Source organism: Asparagus officinalis, chromosome 1, assembly GCF_001876935.1.
Source record: "Asparagus officinalis chromosome 1, Aspof.V1, whole genome shotgun sequence".
NCBI lineage: Eukaryota > Viridiplantae > Streptophyta > Magnoliopsida > Asparagales > Asparagaceae > Asparagus > Asparagus officinalis.
This window is the reverse complement of record NC_033794.1, coordinates 51,085,857-51,102,986: the sequence shown is the minus strand read 5'-3', so window position 1 is coordinate 51,102,986 and position 17,130 is coordinate 51,085,857. Positions and strand designations below refer to the sequence as shown.

Genomic DNA, 17,130 nt, shown 5'->3' with positions numbered 1-17,130 from the left:
AAAACACCCACCCTACTCCTGCACACATACACACAGATAGATATGCATAAAAGAAGAAAGCATCACATCTTGATACATATCTCCTTCTGAACAATAAACGTAGTTATCTACATGGTAGTCTAGAACTTCCTAGTGATCAACCAAAAAATAGAATCACTTAAAAGAATCAAACAACATAGTTCAAGTCCAAGTTAACTAATAGCATGCACCTTGTCCAGCACGCAAGGAAGATTCAAAAAGTGCATTTGCAATTTCAGGAATGGAAGCTTCAGCGATGGACAGAGGAGTGCGCAGACCAGCTTTATATAGCGCCCTTGCTCTTGACCCCTTAAGAATAAAAAAAACAAGGCATGAAATCCAAAGCAGAAGTTATACAAGTGGCAACAGAAGTTATACACCCCAACACAATACATGTATAAGAGATACATAGACTTGAATAGACTTGGAGTCAAATCCTTTCTCACAAGAGTTCAACGCTGGGGCATCTTGTTTTCAATCTACTTTATTAAAGTTGATCTACACATTTAAAAAGACTATAAATCCCAATTCAAGTATTTTTGGGCATGCATGAGATAAGTGCAAGATTGATGGCCAAAAGTGGAATTAAGTATTTTATATCATTAAAATAAAAAATCATTATTTGGACTGTCCACCTTATGCATTGTGATGCATGAGTAAACTATAACAAATTTGATTTTAGTACTTTGAAATATTTTAAATAATATAGACCAACTTTAACGGATAGGATCTTTCAGATGCATAATAAAGCAGTGAATTTGAACAGGAATAATTTGCCTCCAACTGTTTAAGAACTAACCGAATCCTTCCCTCCCTCCTCCTTTTGTGTGTGTGTGTGTGTGTCGATTTGTGAGTGAGTGAGTGAGTAAGTGTGTGTGTGCACGCGTGTGTCTGCAAGATTCAGGCTGAGCGTGACAAGTAAACTTACCTTAACATGTGGAATTGTAGTTAGTTCCACAATCTCTGCCCTTACACCAAAGGAGACTCGATTCTGAAACTTGGAAATAAGTCCTTCAAAGTCATGCCAACCAAGTCTTTCACAAAAAATAGATACCATTAAAGCAAACCGACCAGCATTTTCTTGTAAAGATTGGACCATGCCTCTAGCAACTTTGAAGGCCTCACAGACATCAGCAACAGGGACTTCCTAACATGACAAATCATAAACAAATAATTACCATTGTGCAAACATAAGGGCAAGCAAAAGAAAGATGGTCTCCTGGATGCATTCAGCATTTCAGGATAAAGAAATGATAATAAAATAACGTATCGGCACAGTATTCACTAAGAATACAAAAAAACATTGACTCGGTGAAGCTCTAAAAACATAATGGGAGTTTGCTTCATATGTTTAGTTTCCTTTATATGTGTCTCGGGATGGAATATAGTATCCTATTGCAACAGCTTTTCCTTTCTAGAGAACCCTTATCGTCCACAAGAAATTTTCAGAAGTAGCTTACGGGAAACAGGTAATCAAAAAATTTCTGCCCTTAAAATTCCACCCTGCTATTATAACTGATTGTTGATTACCTTGCTTGCTAAGATACATCCTAATGATCCTTTTAAAATGAAAGGCTGCTAAAGTTTCTTAAAATATTAAATATCCAATTGTCTTCAATTGTATATAAACTATAGATGTTAATCAGCATAAATTCAGTGAATTCTTATTACAAGGACATAATTGTTTTGTTATGGTATTTGACACTCTTAACTATTGGTATAAGGTCAAACGAAAATTTGAGGATGTATGATCTAGTTATGTTACAATAGTCAAATATTCGCATCAAGACCAAACAGATGTATGATAGTCTTAGCCTCTTCCTAACTAAATGCAATCGAAAGCAGAAAACTGTGACATAAAAATTTGATGCATACATCCTATACTTGTCAGAAACTGATCCTCTTGTCTACTGGATCCTCCTGAAGCAAATGCAGAAATTATTGTACGCCCTCTATTATAAAAACAGATGATTTTTTCCATTATTGAATGGCTTAAAATTTTCATATATAGCCTAAAATATTCAAACAGATACTTGTAAAGTATCAGTCCTGTATTTATTTCCAAATAAACCCATATAGAGTCAGTTCTCACTGCTACTATTCAACAAATAGATGTGTCTGAACACTCTAAAACCATAGCAACGTGATATTTTAACTCAATGTCAACTGATCATAGCCCCAACACATTATCCCAAATCAAGGTAAGAGTAAGTTAGCTAAAAGATGAGATCACCTGAACTAGTCTGGACAGCATGAGAGCGACATAGAATCGCCTGCACACACGAAGTGTTTGTTCGTTACCAATATAAGCATTGTCATTTGCTGTGATCCGGTTTTGGAGATTGTCACCAAGACCGCTCTTTTTTCCTCTCAATCTTGCTTTTGCAAGAGGAGGAGCACCGTGGGCCATGCGCATCAAAAAAGGCTCAGCTACCCCAACACGATTGCCAACTGACTACATTTGTTATAGAAAATGATCAGCACCACTACGAAGGGAAGTTAAAATAGAAGATAACAGAACCAACCCTGTCAACCAAAGTGAATATCAAAAAACCACAAGCTTGAGCCTGAACCAGGTATCACACTATACTATTTTTCAACTTGAACTCCTAGGAAATTAAGGTGGCACGAGAACCTATGATCGAACAAGAGTGTGAAAACTTTCTGCATGTTGAAATATACATACGGAAGGAGAAAGGTTAATTAGCCCTCTCCTCTTTTAGTCTTATTTATAGTAGAGATTAAACATTTAATGCCATGTGAACATTGTATCCTGAATAAGGACACTTAACCATGCAATTGTATCTAGACACATGGCGTTTAACCATGTGACACAGCCACACATTGTATCAAGATACACGAACAAACACGTGCGCGTGCTATTGTCATGATATATGGATATATGAGGCACATAGTATGTGCCATAAAGGAAATCCAAGTCTAAAGGCCTAAGAACACAAGAAGTACTTAGATTCAACAGATGCATATTGTCAAGTTGACATATCCCAAGTCGATTCAACAGATACATATTGTCAAGTTGACATATCTCAAGTCAATCATACTTGCAAATTTGTGATTAAATATCAGAAAACAATTGGTCATGCGTCATATATTTTTGTTTCAATATGATCAGAAAGCTGTGTGTTTGCAAATTTAAGAGTATGAATGCAGGCATATGTTCAGAGATTAGATCATTTACATGCTTAAGCCAAAAACAGGACCATAATAGAACTCTGTAGAAAAGATAATATCAATAAGTTGCAAGATATGGTGACCACAAATGCCTACACGTAAAATGCATAACACGTGGTAGCCGTATTGTATGCACATTCTTTCCATAACAAAATATTAAAGCATCTAACCGATTAAAGTTACCAAACAAAAAAATGTAAATAATCGGAGCTTGCCTAATTCATTCATAAGGAAAGTCACTGAGGCCCCACTTAGAGGTAAATGTGCCAGATTAGGTTTGTGAATGGCCCAGACTGTAAAACAGGTTGCAGCGTTTGTTCAAATAGATACCAAAAACAGAAACTCGTATAGCAATGCCCAGAAAGCAAGTAATGGCTATGATCTGAACCCAAACCATTTATATTAGATTAAAAGTTAAACAAAACATGAATTGAGAATGGCATTAACCCAGCATAACAGAACTAGATCTACCTTTAGCACTCTGTCTATTTCAGAGAACTAGCTATCTCATAAAACTACACGTGGAAGAAAAAGAATGAGTATGTTAATATGTCATGTCAACCTTTAAACATATACTTATGCATGCGGGTATTTGTATATGCATGCAAATGCATATGTACAAGTCGCATTTATAGCTGCATTACTACCTTAATTCAAGATATCTGGTAATTGTGAATACCTTTTGCAAGATGCAAATCCATGGCAATAACTGTTCTTTGCAAAGGAAATTCATTCTGCTGGTTCAGGCATGAATATTTACAGTAGTAGGGCTTACCTGGTCAATGGGAGCTAGTTCCAGAAACCTTTCATAGTACAACTCCCAGTCAGGTTCAACCTCAACATTAATAGGTGTCACCAAGTAAACTAAATGCAAATCAGATGCAAGAACAAAGCCTTCCCTTGCCCTCGAAAGATCATCTATCACAACCTGAAGAATTTTAGGAATGTTTAAAACAGTCATGCATTGTGAAGAATGAATAGTTACATTTAGAGGGAAGCATTGTTTCTCCATAGCATAAAACAAGATAAGTTTCAAACATGCATACAAGTGACTCTTCAGGGGTGAGAGAACTTCCAAAAGCTGCTCGGCCAAGAGGTGTTGTGCTGTATAACCTAGTCTCGTCATTCCATTCAAGAAATTTCTTATGGCATAACCACCTAAGGGAATCTTGAGCTGATTTTACGACTTCTTCAAATGGTTTGGTCGAATTGAGAAGAGTACATCTTACATATCGATGAATATCACTTGCAGTTTGAACAATTCCACCAGCAACAACCTCAAGGATGGCATGAGTCATCCCGTTTTTATCTTCTGATAGACAAGACTGCAAGGACGGGCAACTGTCATTAAGGATAGACATAATCTTTTTGACCTCCTCTGGCTTGCATATAAGTACCTGAGCAAAATGGAAAACGGGCATGATCTCAATAAAACAAAGCCTCCACAAGAAGTGGTAAACAGAAAATCTGGTGGTCCTATATACATTTAGTAAGCTATGACAAAATGAGTTGCGAAGAATTAAGAATGAAGGCATAAAAAAGAGTGAGGCATACACTCTCTCCTTTTGTATCTATTCCAGTCCGACCAGCTCGACCAGCCATTTGTCTATATCGCGTACCATCAATGAAATCACGCCCAATTCGTGGTTGTCTGAATATTACCCGTCTAGCGGGCAAATTTACTCCAGCGGCTAACGTCGATGTTGCAGTCAATACACGGATGATTCCTTTTCGATAACAAGTTTCAATGATCTCCCTCTCCTCAACCTATAAATCAGTAGAAAAATCACATGTCACGCAAAACGAATGATGCAAATGGACTGACTACAGCATCTGTGCTCATCATTCATTTGCTGATTTTAACTCAAATGATCAGCATACAAGCAGTAACAGTAGATGTATAGAAAATGGGAATCAGGCAATTATCTAATTAAATAAGAGAGTAACTCTACTATCACAAGAAGATAAAATGTCAGAGGTGCATGGCAAATGCAAAGAAGAGGCATAGACAAAGATAACAAAATACAGTTTTTACAACAAGTTGGTGGCAGTGACTTCCTAAGTGCCTACAAGTTGGCATGGTCATATTAGTGATTCACAAAGGCATGTTGATGCAGGACACATTAGAAATTAAGATTTGACTTTGTTTAGTTGAGATATTTGGTTATGAAGTTGTTATATAGATATTGGATTCGTCATTTTGTTAGGATGTTTCATTTAATTTTAGCTATTAGTTAGGACTAGGATTTTGTTTTATTCCTTTAAAAAAGGTTGTGGTCTTCATTTTAGAGGGAGGAGAGAATAATGTTTGTGAGAAACCATGCATGTAAATTACAGGTAGCTCTGAAGCACGGATTCGCCCCCGGAGGCCACGAATCTGTGTCCGACTCGAATCGGACACAGATTCGTCACGACACGTGCACGACATGTGTCGGACACGACCAATCCGTATCCGACGTGGGTCGACGGTCAAATTAGACTCGGACACGGTCAAAGGAGCTCAGACATGACTCGGATTCGTTGAAGGCCGATCCACTCAGGTTGCGGGTTGCGGGTTTGGTTGTTAAAATCCAACCCAAACCGTTCGATTAAAAAACTCATCATCCCTATTTCTCAAATCTCCTGTTCAATTCGATCCTCAGCTGACTCAGACGAAAGAAAAAAAGAAAAAACTCTAACCCTAACTCTAATCCTCTCTCTCAATCTCTAAACTCACTCATGTTCGATTCGATCACCTTCGCTGTTCCGACCTGATCCCGCCGACCGCTCCGTTGTTCCGACCCGATCCCGCCGACCGACTCCTTCCTCCGACTCCTCAAGTCCACCCTCCATTCCTCCTCCCCATCCAGCACAACCACCACCAATGTCATCATCATCTTCTCCGGTTTTGAGTTCAAGCAACAGCCCGGTATCATATTATTATCATAAATCTGATGGAGAAAGTTACTCATTTATACTAAATCGAGATTTTCGTATTACTATTATTATCATAAATCTGATGGAGAAAGTTACTCATTTATACTAAATCGAGATTTTCGTATTACGTTCCATCTATATATAATAATATGATGGAGAAAGTTACTCATTTATACTAAATCGAGATTTTCGTATTACGTTCCATCTATATATAATAATATTTTTTTTAAATCCTTATTGTATCCCCGTATCCTTTTTTTTTTGGATTTTGTCATATCCCGTATCCGTGTCCGTGTCGTATCTGTGTCTCGTATCTGTATCCGTGCATCATAAACAGGTAGTATTGGGCATATGAGTGGCCTAGCATGTGAAGTGCCCGGGTGTGAAGCTCAACATTTGTATCTTTACTTTATTAAATGAAGAATGAAGAATGTAATTCCAACATTTGTATTTTCATTTTATTTTATCCAAATAATTGTCTCAAGAAATCTCCATCTTGTCGTTCCTCATCATCACATATCAAAAAGAACAAGGATAAGAAAAACACGTGCCTGGGTCAAAAATGGTGATGGTAAATTGGGCATGTGTATATCAGGCAAATACAAATATATGTGAGAATGAAGTAGAATATTTGAAATACCGTGAGCCCAGCATGATGATAGGCAACACCACAAGGCACTGTTTCTTCCAGTACAGGGTCCAACCCAGCAGGACACCTCCGCAATGCTTCCAAAGCAGAGCAAGCATCGTTATACTCACAATCAACTGTGTGTATACCAAGAGAGAATTTCTTTAAGAATCTAGACACGTGCCTTGCAGTTGATTCACATCCTTTACGACTGGAGCAAAATAAAAGCACAGAATGACCTTCTTGAACAACCTGGATTAGTAATTGTAATAATTGAAATTTGTCAACATAACAAAAGTAAGAACAACCTTAGTGGAAAAAAAAAGTAACTAAGGAAAAATACAAAACGATTGACTGCAAAATAGTATTAAAATCAACATAACATAGTACCTCATTACACAATTCCACAATATGATCTGGGTCTTTACCCCCAATTTCAGCAGATTTAGGCATCATCCGGACAATATCCATCTTTTTGTCAAAAATATTATGTCCAACTTTAATATATTCTTCTAGTGGAACGGGCCGAAAATCAGTCTCATAAAGTGCTGCCTGCCAATTTAGTCGGAAAATGTTAGTCCATGTATAATGACTCTACTCTGCTGGTTGTAAAGAAATCTCATTAAAAATAAAAACCATGGATACTGACATTGAAAGGAAATCACAGCAGACGTATAGATTATAAGATATGAAGCAAGAGAATCGTCATATTTTAGAACTAAGGGACATACCACTGCTAGTATGAGTAATCATATAAGATAATGTACTAAATACTCATATTTTCATAAAACTCAAAAGTCGAACATGATTAAAATCTAACAGATTAGAAAAAAAAAACTACAAGAGAGAAAATATTTGGATCATTCAGAACAAGATTCTTAGCAATATAAACATGTCAGACAATTTAATCCCGCACTTTACTAATTGCTATTCACCAACCGATACTGTGATCCTTGTCTAAGCCTTTGCTCAAGGTAAGGGAAAACAGAGGGGTTTGTCAAAATCCCAAATACCAAATTAGGAAACAGACCATGTTCCTTTATCTAGTATTATGGATTTACAGATTTATACTGATCCAAATATTGATGTTAGATTATGAAAATTAACAGGGAAAATAAAAATAATCAATTCTAACTCACCTGGAGCCAATTGGCAACAGAAGTTACATTTGGCATGGTTGCACTCATCCCCACAATCTGCAAGCCATGAGAGGGATCAGCCCTTCCGCTACTGCTTCCTGAACTATCACCACTAATAGACTCTGAGTTTCCTTCCCCAGCAGCATATCGAAGCTTTGTTAACATTAGCTCTAGAAGGTATCCTCGGTGTTGGTCACCAACCTACCATGGTAACTACAAACTGTGAGTATGTTTGAACTTTGAACATAAAAGGAACTATAGGAAGACAAGCATACAGAGCCGCAAACCTATCAAATAAATTCTTAATTCCATTAAATTCTGGAACCAAATGATTGATCCTTCTTTTTGCAATAATGATTTTCACACAAAGACTAACTAATATATTTTACTACACTGGAAGTCTAAATTTTCAGTCGGTATAAAACAAGAGACTTGGTAACATTTCCAGATAGGATATGTGGTGTAAAGGAATAACATATCTTATAAGTGCCCATGCAACCCTCACATTTCTGGTGCAGAATATGTGGTGGAAAGGAATTGCACAACAACACAATAACTCACAGATTTAACTAGTTACAACTAATAATCTACTAGATTTCAACAGTTACAAAGTATCTATCTAATACACCTAGAAAGTGAAGTGCTATAGTTGAGTGGATGAAAGCAAACAAACCAAAGTAAGAACTAACAATGCCAACATAAAAATTACATACCCAAATTAAGCACTTCAACTGCATCGTACTTTAAAAATCAGTATATATGTATGAATCAAGATAGAACGCAGGAACGCAGTGAAGAACTAAAATCTTGAAGACAAGGTCAGGAGCCAAGAAGGGACAGCTTACCATATGAAGTTCATCTATAACAATGATTCCAAGCTCAGAAAGGCGGCCTTCTTCTAACAATCTGTTAATTAAGGAGTTAGCCTTCTCAATTGTACACACAGCTACAGACGTGTCTTTAGGAAGTGATCGACCACCCTGACTTCCATAAAAGCTGCGCACATGCTTTCCAAGTGGCTCGAGCAGTACTTCCAGATGTTCAGCCTAATTGAAAAATCAAAGTTGTAGAAACTAGATCATCTAAAAGCTGCTGACAATAATGACATCAAACACAATAAATGTACCTTTTCAGCACAAATTGATACGTAAGGAAGTACAAGAAGTGCCATTTTTTCAGTTGATATAACTCGTCTCAACATTAAGATTTCAGCGACAAAGCTTTTACCAGCGCTGCAATGTTATAAAAATAAAAAGTAGCATGAGAATACTTAATATTGTAGAAGACATGACAGAAAAAGAGCAGTCATGACAGATAAAGGACATGCGAAGATATTGAAGGGAAAACCTATTCCAAGTGGAAATACTCAAGACAAAGTACAAATAAGAACCAACAATAAATGTTCTAATAGAACATCGAAGGAATGCACTACATGATGAGAAAGGACGAATCTAACAAAAAGAAATATGCTTTTCCCCCATCCAATAAGCATGCAATTTTATTTTAACTTTTCTTGTGAACTTGCCCCTTTGTGTAGAAGCATAAAAGACGTCAAGCTGCAAAACCAAATTAAAACGTCTGACAGCGCTCCTACAGAACTCTAAAAGAGAAGTAGCAAAAGGGGATCACGTCTAGCAAATGTATAGACAGTAAACAAAAATATGACATTTTCTCCAGATACAGAACTTATCATCATCAAATTATTCTTGTTACAATAGGGGCAACAAGGAAGCATAACGCTAATTGAGATCATATTGATGACATTTCACAAATGAATATATCAAACCTCTAATCGGAATGCAGATTAACTAAGTTGATCACATACAAGAAAAGTGGCAGTCTGGTAGATCATAAAAGGCAAATTGGCAAGTAGGAGAGCCTACATTCCCAGTTGTTGCAGTCTAAGCTCATGCAACAAAAAAAAGTTAGTGCAGAAAGAGAAGTGAGCATCATAATCCAACAGAAGGAGAAAATAAAATATCAGTTCAAGTAAAGATAGGACGTCTGGTAAAGAAATCTGAGCCTTGAGGTTAAAAGTTTAAACCGTTTGCCCAAGGTTAAAAAGATAGGGCAGTTCTACCTTTTTCACAATCCAAACATTTTACCAGCAATTGAAATGTCAATGCTCCATTTGCTATGGTGAATGATAAAGCTACAATAACATGCAGGCAACAAATGGCAAGACCACACAACCTCCAATGCAGGTAGGAATGCATCAGAATAAAAGACAGTATCAAGGGGGCAAGAAACTCATCCTCCGAGATTTAAAAGATGATTTCTCCATGACATGGCACCTCATTCTCCAAGTAACATTTCTGTCAGTAAAAATATAATCAGGACCACAGCCAGGACCCTAGCGGCCAACTCTAAGAAATATCATTCTGGTCAGCAACTATACAATCAGTACCACAGTAAGGTCCCTGGTACTAAGATATACCATTAGTTGAACTCCTTCAAGAACTTCCAGTCAAACACACACTTAAAAGTTAAAATTAGTCAGGACGCTCACTGCAGACCAGAACAAACTAAAAAAATCAAATATGCAAGAAGCAAATGGCCGCAAGAGTTTCACATTATCCGGCATGGAAATTACCACTAAAAAAGAAAATTTTAAAAAAATGAAGATGAAAAAGCGGACTGAAAACAACAAGACAACTCTAATGAGAGAACGTTTATATCATCAGCACCCGTGTAACTTCCTTATAGTTAAGTAAGAGAGGAAGACAAAAATATGAAAAATAAAAAACTAACTACACCATATTGCAAACCACCTTTACAATTCTTATCGTGCTCAATTTATTGTTTCCATGAGATTTACCCACCGGATAAATGTCGAAGACAGCATCTTTAGTAAAATAAGGCCATAATAAGAAACTTCTTTGACATACACTCTAAAGCAATTATGAAAATACCTTGTAGATGCAGAATAAACAAGATTTCTTTTCTCCAAGACGCCATCTACAAGGAGACAGTCAACCTACAATTTTGACAAATAAAAACGCAATAAGAGTATATAAAAGATAAAGACATTAATTGCATCCACCTAATTTGCTGCTTTTAACCACCCAAGAAAAAATAAAAGATAAACAGCAATACATGACTAAGGTGGCGTTTGGTTGTTTGCAACTAGAGTTGCAATGCAAGTGTCACTTGCATGCAACTGAGACGTTGCAACTCTTCTTACATGCAACTACAGTTGCAATTGTTTGGTTTAAAATTTAAATTTTATAACTTATAGTTGTAGCTGTTTGATTATGCTTATAACTTAACATATGCAACTCATAAAATATTTTTAAAAAATAATATTTTTTAAAAAGTAATATATTTTTAAAAAATATAATATTTTAAAAAATAATATATTTTAAAAAAAATAATATATTTTAAAAAAATAATATATTTTTAAAAGTTAATATAATATTTTTAAAAATAATATAACATATCATTTAAAATATATATTATTTTTAGAAAATTATATTATTTTAAAAATACATTATTCAAAAAACATATTATTTTAAATATATATTGTTCAAAAAATATATGATTTTTAATATATATTATTTTTAGAAAGATATATTATTTTAAGAAATATATTATTCAAGTAATTATATATTTAAATATATATTATTAAAAAAAATATTATTCAAAAAACATATTATCCGATAAAATATATTATTTTAATATATATTAATTAAAAAATATATATATTAATTTTAAATTATTATTTAGAAAAATTATATTACTTTTAAAAAATATATTATTTTAGAAAAATAATAGTATTCCTGGAAAATTTTATTTTTCATAAAATATATTATTTTAGAAAAAATATATTATTCAAAAAATAAATTATTTTAAAAATATATTATTTTTTAAAAAATATTATTTTAAAAAATAATATATTATTTTAAAGATAATATATTACTTTTAAAACTAACATATTATTTTGAAGAAATTATTATAATAATAATTATTTTAAAAGATTAATGTTGTTTTTTTTAAAAACGTTTTTGAAGAAATTATTATAATAAGAATTATTTAAAAGATTATTTTAAACCTTTAATGAATTTATTTTTGAAATATTAAGTAATGATTTTGATTTTAATAAATTTAGTTCAGTTGCAACTAAGTTGTAACTATGACTTGCGGTCATTTTTGACGTAAGTCATATGTTGCAACTAAGGATTGTTTTGCAACTGTGGTTGCAACTGCAACTGTGGTTGCAACTGCAACTGTGAGTTGCAGCAAAACAAACAAATGCAACTAGTCAAATTGGACCTAGTTGCATGCAACTGGAGTTGCAACCACTCCAGTTGCAGCCTACCAAACAGCCCCTAAACATAAAATATGCCCGCAAGGATGCCTTAAAGTTTAAGGAAATATCAATCTATTACCATATTTAAAAGGTGGGCTTGTTATCACTATTTTTGGTGTTGTCACACTTTAAAAATTCCAAGAAATGTCTGCACAAATTACAATGAATTAAAGCTTATGTGGGGGACAAGTTTCGAAATATTCAGAATAACTGAAATCCCTGTCTTCAAGAGCCCTCATGTGTTCTGTATCTACACCAATAAAACAAAACCCAAACTAACCTTTTCACCCACGTTTCTCCCTTTTTCCACAGTTTCACGTCTCGAAGAAACTTCCAAAAACTTTCTATACGGATAAAGAATTACATCTCTTATTAGGAAAAAAATATATGCACGGCAACTTTAAGATCACACTCAAAAAATATATCCTCTTTAACGTCATTAAGAAAGCTTCTTCATTATTACTAGAATTATAGGTGATACAATTGAGTTCAAACAAAACTCCTTCTGCTGCTATTGTTTATCTAGTAGCCAGGTTAGAATTTTTCAAACCTTTATGTCATGTATTGTTGTTCAGGACCATCATGATTACTTTTTTAAATCTTTACATGTCTAGAAATAAATCAACACTTCCTTCTCACTTGGCGTTAATTTTGTTTTTCTGGTAGTCAGTTTATTATTTTTTTTTCTTCTAGTTCTCACACTTTTAGGTAATATTTATTATGGTGTCACACGCATTGGTTTTTTCTATGAAGACCTACAAGTGACGAAATCATTTCTTGCCCCCCTCCTTTTTATGCTAATTTTTTTTTAATATTACTAAGGTGTTAAAAATATTTTTTTTATTATGTTCAGCATAGACTTTTAAACGGACGATGATCCAAAGAAACATCACATCACAGAGAACGTCTTCATCTTCTTCAACAACATAGAAGATCAAATACTAGAACCGGTAAGTTTACTATTTACAAATTATCAAAAATTCTTTTTTTTTCTATGGCTCATGAAATGGGTCAAATCATTTCAAGTTAACCTGCGATGGACATTTTGTGTGGAAGTCGAAAAGTAAGTGAATATTAATGTTGATGATTTTTTAACCCATTTTATTTGATAACAAGGAGATTCCTGCAAATCTTGAACATTATTTGTCTAAAGAAACTTATCTAATTTACAATTTTTCCCATATCCATTCAAACATGTCTATTGCACATGTCGCAAGGGAAGAAGTATAAAAAATTTGATTAACATGTATATAGAGTGAAAAGTATATTCTAAATAAAACATTATTAATTTGTGAATTACCTTACACTTCTATCACTTTTTCCAATAATTTTTCGTACTCCTATTTATATTAGCATACGATTTAGCAACATTTTATAATGCGTAAATATGTGCTATGTCATGCACGCAGCGCATGCAACAAAGTGCTAGTATCCAATAATTAAAATTAATAGCATTATATAGAGAAAAGGAGAAAACATTTGGACTCCATAAAATCAAGATGGGCAAGTAGAAATGTAGTGAAATAAGGAAAATAAAAATATAAATAGTATGTGAGAGAAATATCTGCATTCAAAAAAATACCAAATTTGTTTAAGAAACACAAGACACTATCAGCATGTATAGTAATGGTCCAAGAAATCAAAAATAGAGCATGTGCAAACTTCTCCATTACAGCTAAGGAGAAGAAACGGCAGAAGGTTAGAATAGATGGAAGATACAGCAATGTAAGATACAGTAGACGAGGACAAAGACACAAAATGGACTGATATGTAAGAGCTAGACCAAAATAGTTGGAATATGCATAACAAACAAGGATATCTATTCGTAAACAGACCAATATAGAAAAACATAAATAAATGATTTACAAGTCTTTTTTATGGAACAAAAAATTGAAATTGCACTATAACAGCAAGAAATACAAAATTTATGTTCCATCTAAAACAAGGTAATATTCAAAGGCTTTGTGCTAATGTAAGAACCAACTGCTAAATGATAAGTTCATCAGATACTCTTGTGTCAACCTAATGTTCTTAATCTCTGAAAGGACTTGTACATAACTTCTTTGTACATGTATATACTTCTTTTAAAAGGGTTATTGTATCTTAGGGAGGTCGAGCAACATCATACTCCATAATAAACAAAGAAAATATGCAAATATCAGTTTATCCCTTCTATGGGACTTCTACAGGTTTCATAGGCCGTAGACAAAAGAATCCAATAAAAGTCCAACAACAAACCTGCCAAGGATAAAGCTTTGAAATGCCTTTCTTCATATAGATGCTGCATACTTCAGAAGGAAGCCAACAAGATAGCTGCAACTGATCCTTTAAAGGAATAGAACTAGGAGTTCTAGCTTCTTCATAAATGACATTTGCTGGTCTACACCTGAAACTTTTTGCCTCGGTAGCAGCATTACAACCAGTCACTGGCAGACAACTAGATGGAATCTTATCATTCTGCATATGCTCAGCGTCATTGGTTTGAGTTGAAACCCCACTTCTCCTCTTGTTCGCCACTAAACCAAGATCGCTCTCTATGACTTGACCTAACTTTTCAGATAAAAGAGATGCACTACTAGACTTTGATTTTGGAGAGCAAATTTGTTGCTCCCTTAGTGCTTCGACATCTGAGGCCTGAAATCCATTTTGCCTTAAAGAAGCTCTATCAGCCGACTTGTTCTCTAAACCAGTTACAGGTACAACTTCTTTAACACGACAATGGGAAGTACTCTCGACAACGGTGTTATCTTCACGAGAAAAGTCAAAATGCTTTACTGGCAACGGTGAACCATTATTATGGTTCACAGATTCGGATAAAATCCCAGTTCCATCAACATCCTTTTCAATAGGTTTCGCGCAATGGTTTAGAGGAGCAACACAAGATGACTCGTCCTTTATTACCATCTCATCAGCTGGAACAAAAAATCCATCAGCAACTTGAATTGCCTCGTCCCAAAATTCATCTCCTGGAGAGAACATAGACCTCCTAGACACAGATTTAGGTGTCTCAGTTGCAACAAGGTCCTTCTTACTTAAACTAGAATTCGGAGTATGGCTACATTTTCTCAAACTCATGCACCCAATTCTACCGCCGTCGCTTTCACCACTGATCTTACATGCTAATTCCTGATTATTTTGCTCAGTTTTCAAGGTCTCAACGACACGATCTTTACTAGAAGAAGCATCCTCTAATTCCTGGGCTGAGTTAGGTTGATCTAAAAGACAATGCTTCTTACCGCAAGTTTTATTACAAGCAAGTAACAGAGTCGGGCTCCCGTTCCTCTTCTGCCCCTTCGGTTCTATCTCAGGCTCCGCGTTCACAGCTGATGGCAGGTCACTGGGAAATAAAGGCCAGAATTATGAGCGTCGCCAACAAAAAGGAAAGGGTTCTTGAGATATAATTCCTCAAATATCATCTAAAATTGAAAGAACTTCCAAATCTTGATAGTACGGAATAAGTTTCCATAAACCCATTAGCTATCCCACATTAGTCGTTCCGGTTTAACTCCAACGCTAGTGGAGACAGTCAGTTTTTCTGTTGTGCTCCTGTCTTCAACCCCAGCTTCGAAGTTATGGGTTTAGAAGTAGTTATTGTCCTCGAGCCCGAAGACATGTGGGTATAACAGAAAAACTAGCCGTCATGACTTTGTTGATTTTAAACTGCAGGGAGTCGGGGACTAATTTGGGATATCTGAAGGGTCTTAAGTAATTATTTCAAAACAGATGAGCTTTGGGGATCAATAATATCTCAAAAATCCAAAACAATACCCGAGACAAGAATGAAGCTTTTTTTTTTTTTTTTGATTTTTTGACCTGCAGTACAAAGAAAGGAAATCGGCAGCAAACTTTTTGAGCTCAGAATTCTGTCCAACATTTTCAACAGCCTTCTCCTCCTCCTCTTTGCTTATCGAGCAACCTCGGCTCATCAAAGAAGAAGGCAACGACAGATGGATCTCCTTGGTGAGATTCCTCTTGACGATCGGATTTTGCCCGGTGGCGTCGCGGGGAGATTTGACGAGGTAGGTATCGAGAGAACCTTTAACAGGAGAGGGAGTCGATCCATGGGTAGGGCTTTTTGGCGCCTTTGAGGAGGATGACGAGGGTTTCCTCTTCCTTGAAGCGTAGAACTTGCATAGCAAGAAGAAACCGTGGTCAGAATTTGACGAAATCATGACAGAGATTGGAGGAATTAAGGTAGGGTTTAGAGGGGGGTACCTGATCGATGCGGGATCGAGGAGACGACGACGACATTTGAGGGTGGGGCGAGCGGAGTTTGGGGGGAGGAGAGGGAATGTAAATTGGGGGAGGGCCTCACTGCGGGTTTGAACGAAAAATAAAGAACCGCCCAGGGTCCCGGACCCAGGGAGAAGGTATCCTATTAAGCCCCTGACTTTTACTCTTGCTGTTAGGGCCTGTTTGTTTGTTTTCAAAAAAGCAAGAAATGGAAATGGAAATGGTGGAAATCTCAAAATAATCAATTTCTTTCATTTCCATCCCTAAAACTCACCCACAACATCCAATAAAATATTATTTTCATCCAACAACTCATCCACATCATCTAATAAAATATTATTTTTATCTAACCACTCATCCACCACATCTAATAAAATATTATTTTCATCTAACAACTCATCCATCACATCTAATAAAATATTATTTTCATCCAAACATCACTCAACTCATCTCTTTTTATTATTTCAAATCGCTCACATCATCGAATAAAATATTATAACAATTCACCTCATCTCATTAACATTTCATTTCTTCCATTTCATCCCAAAAAGTTGTGAAAACACATTTCTTAATCTTTCTTCACATCAACCAATAATACAATGACAACTCATCTCATCTCATTTCATTTCTTATTTTTAAGAATGAACCGAACAAAAGAAAACAAGAAAACTACAGGAAATAGGTTTCTTATAATT

The 17,130-nt window shown here is 35.2% G+C and overlaps 1 protein-coding gene across 7 annotated transcripts in view; it reads right to left on the bottom strand.

Moving 5' to 3' along the window:
* LOC109824094 (helicase and polymerase-containing protein TEBICHI) overlaps nt 1–16,523 on the bottom strand; it is a 26,793-nt gene extending 10,270 nt beyond the window's left edge. For all 7 annotated transcript variants that reach the window (XM_020390640.1, XM_020390618.1, XM_020390632.1 and 4 more), the window contains exons 1-15: nt 16,418–16,523; nt 16,016–16,329; nt 14,441–15,539; nt 10,806–10,870; nt 9,020–9,125; nt 8,739–8,939; nt 7,894–8,094; nt 7,145–7,306; nt 6,767–7,006; nt 4,765–4,977; nt 4,257–4,607; nt 3,986–4,138; nt 2,252–2,473; nt 947–1,165; nt 210–327 (exon numbers count right to left, since the gene is read on the bottom strand). In XM_020390640.1, the coding sequence (XP_020246229.1) occupies nt 210–327; nt 947–1,165; nt 2,252–2,473; nt 3,986–4,138; nt 4,257–4,607; nt 4,765–4,977; nt 6,767–7,006; nt 7,145–7,306; nt 7,894–8,094; nt 8,739–8,939; nt 9,020–9,125; nt 10,806–10,870; nt 14,441–15,539; nt 16,016–16,329; nt 16,418–16,453 (3,700 nt within the window). In that variant the 5' untranslated portion in view covers nt 16,454–16,523. The remainder of the gene's footprint in view (nt 1–209; nt 328–946; nt 1,166–2,251; nt 2,474–3,985; nt 4,139–4,256; nt 4,608–4,764; nt 4,978–6,766; nt 7,007–7,144; nt 7,307–7,893; nt 8,095–8,738; nt 8,940–9,019; nt 9,126–10,805; nt 10,871–14,440; nt 15,540–16,015; nt 16,330–16,417) is intronic.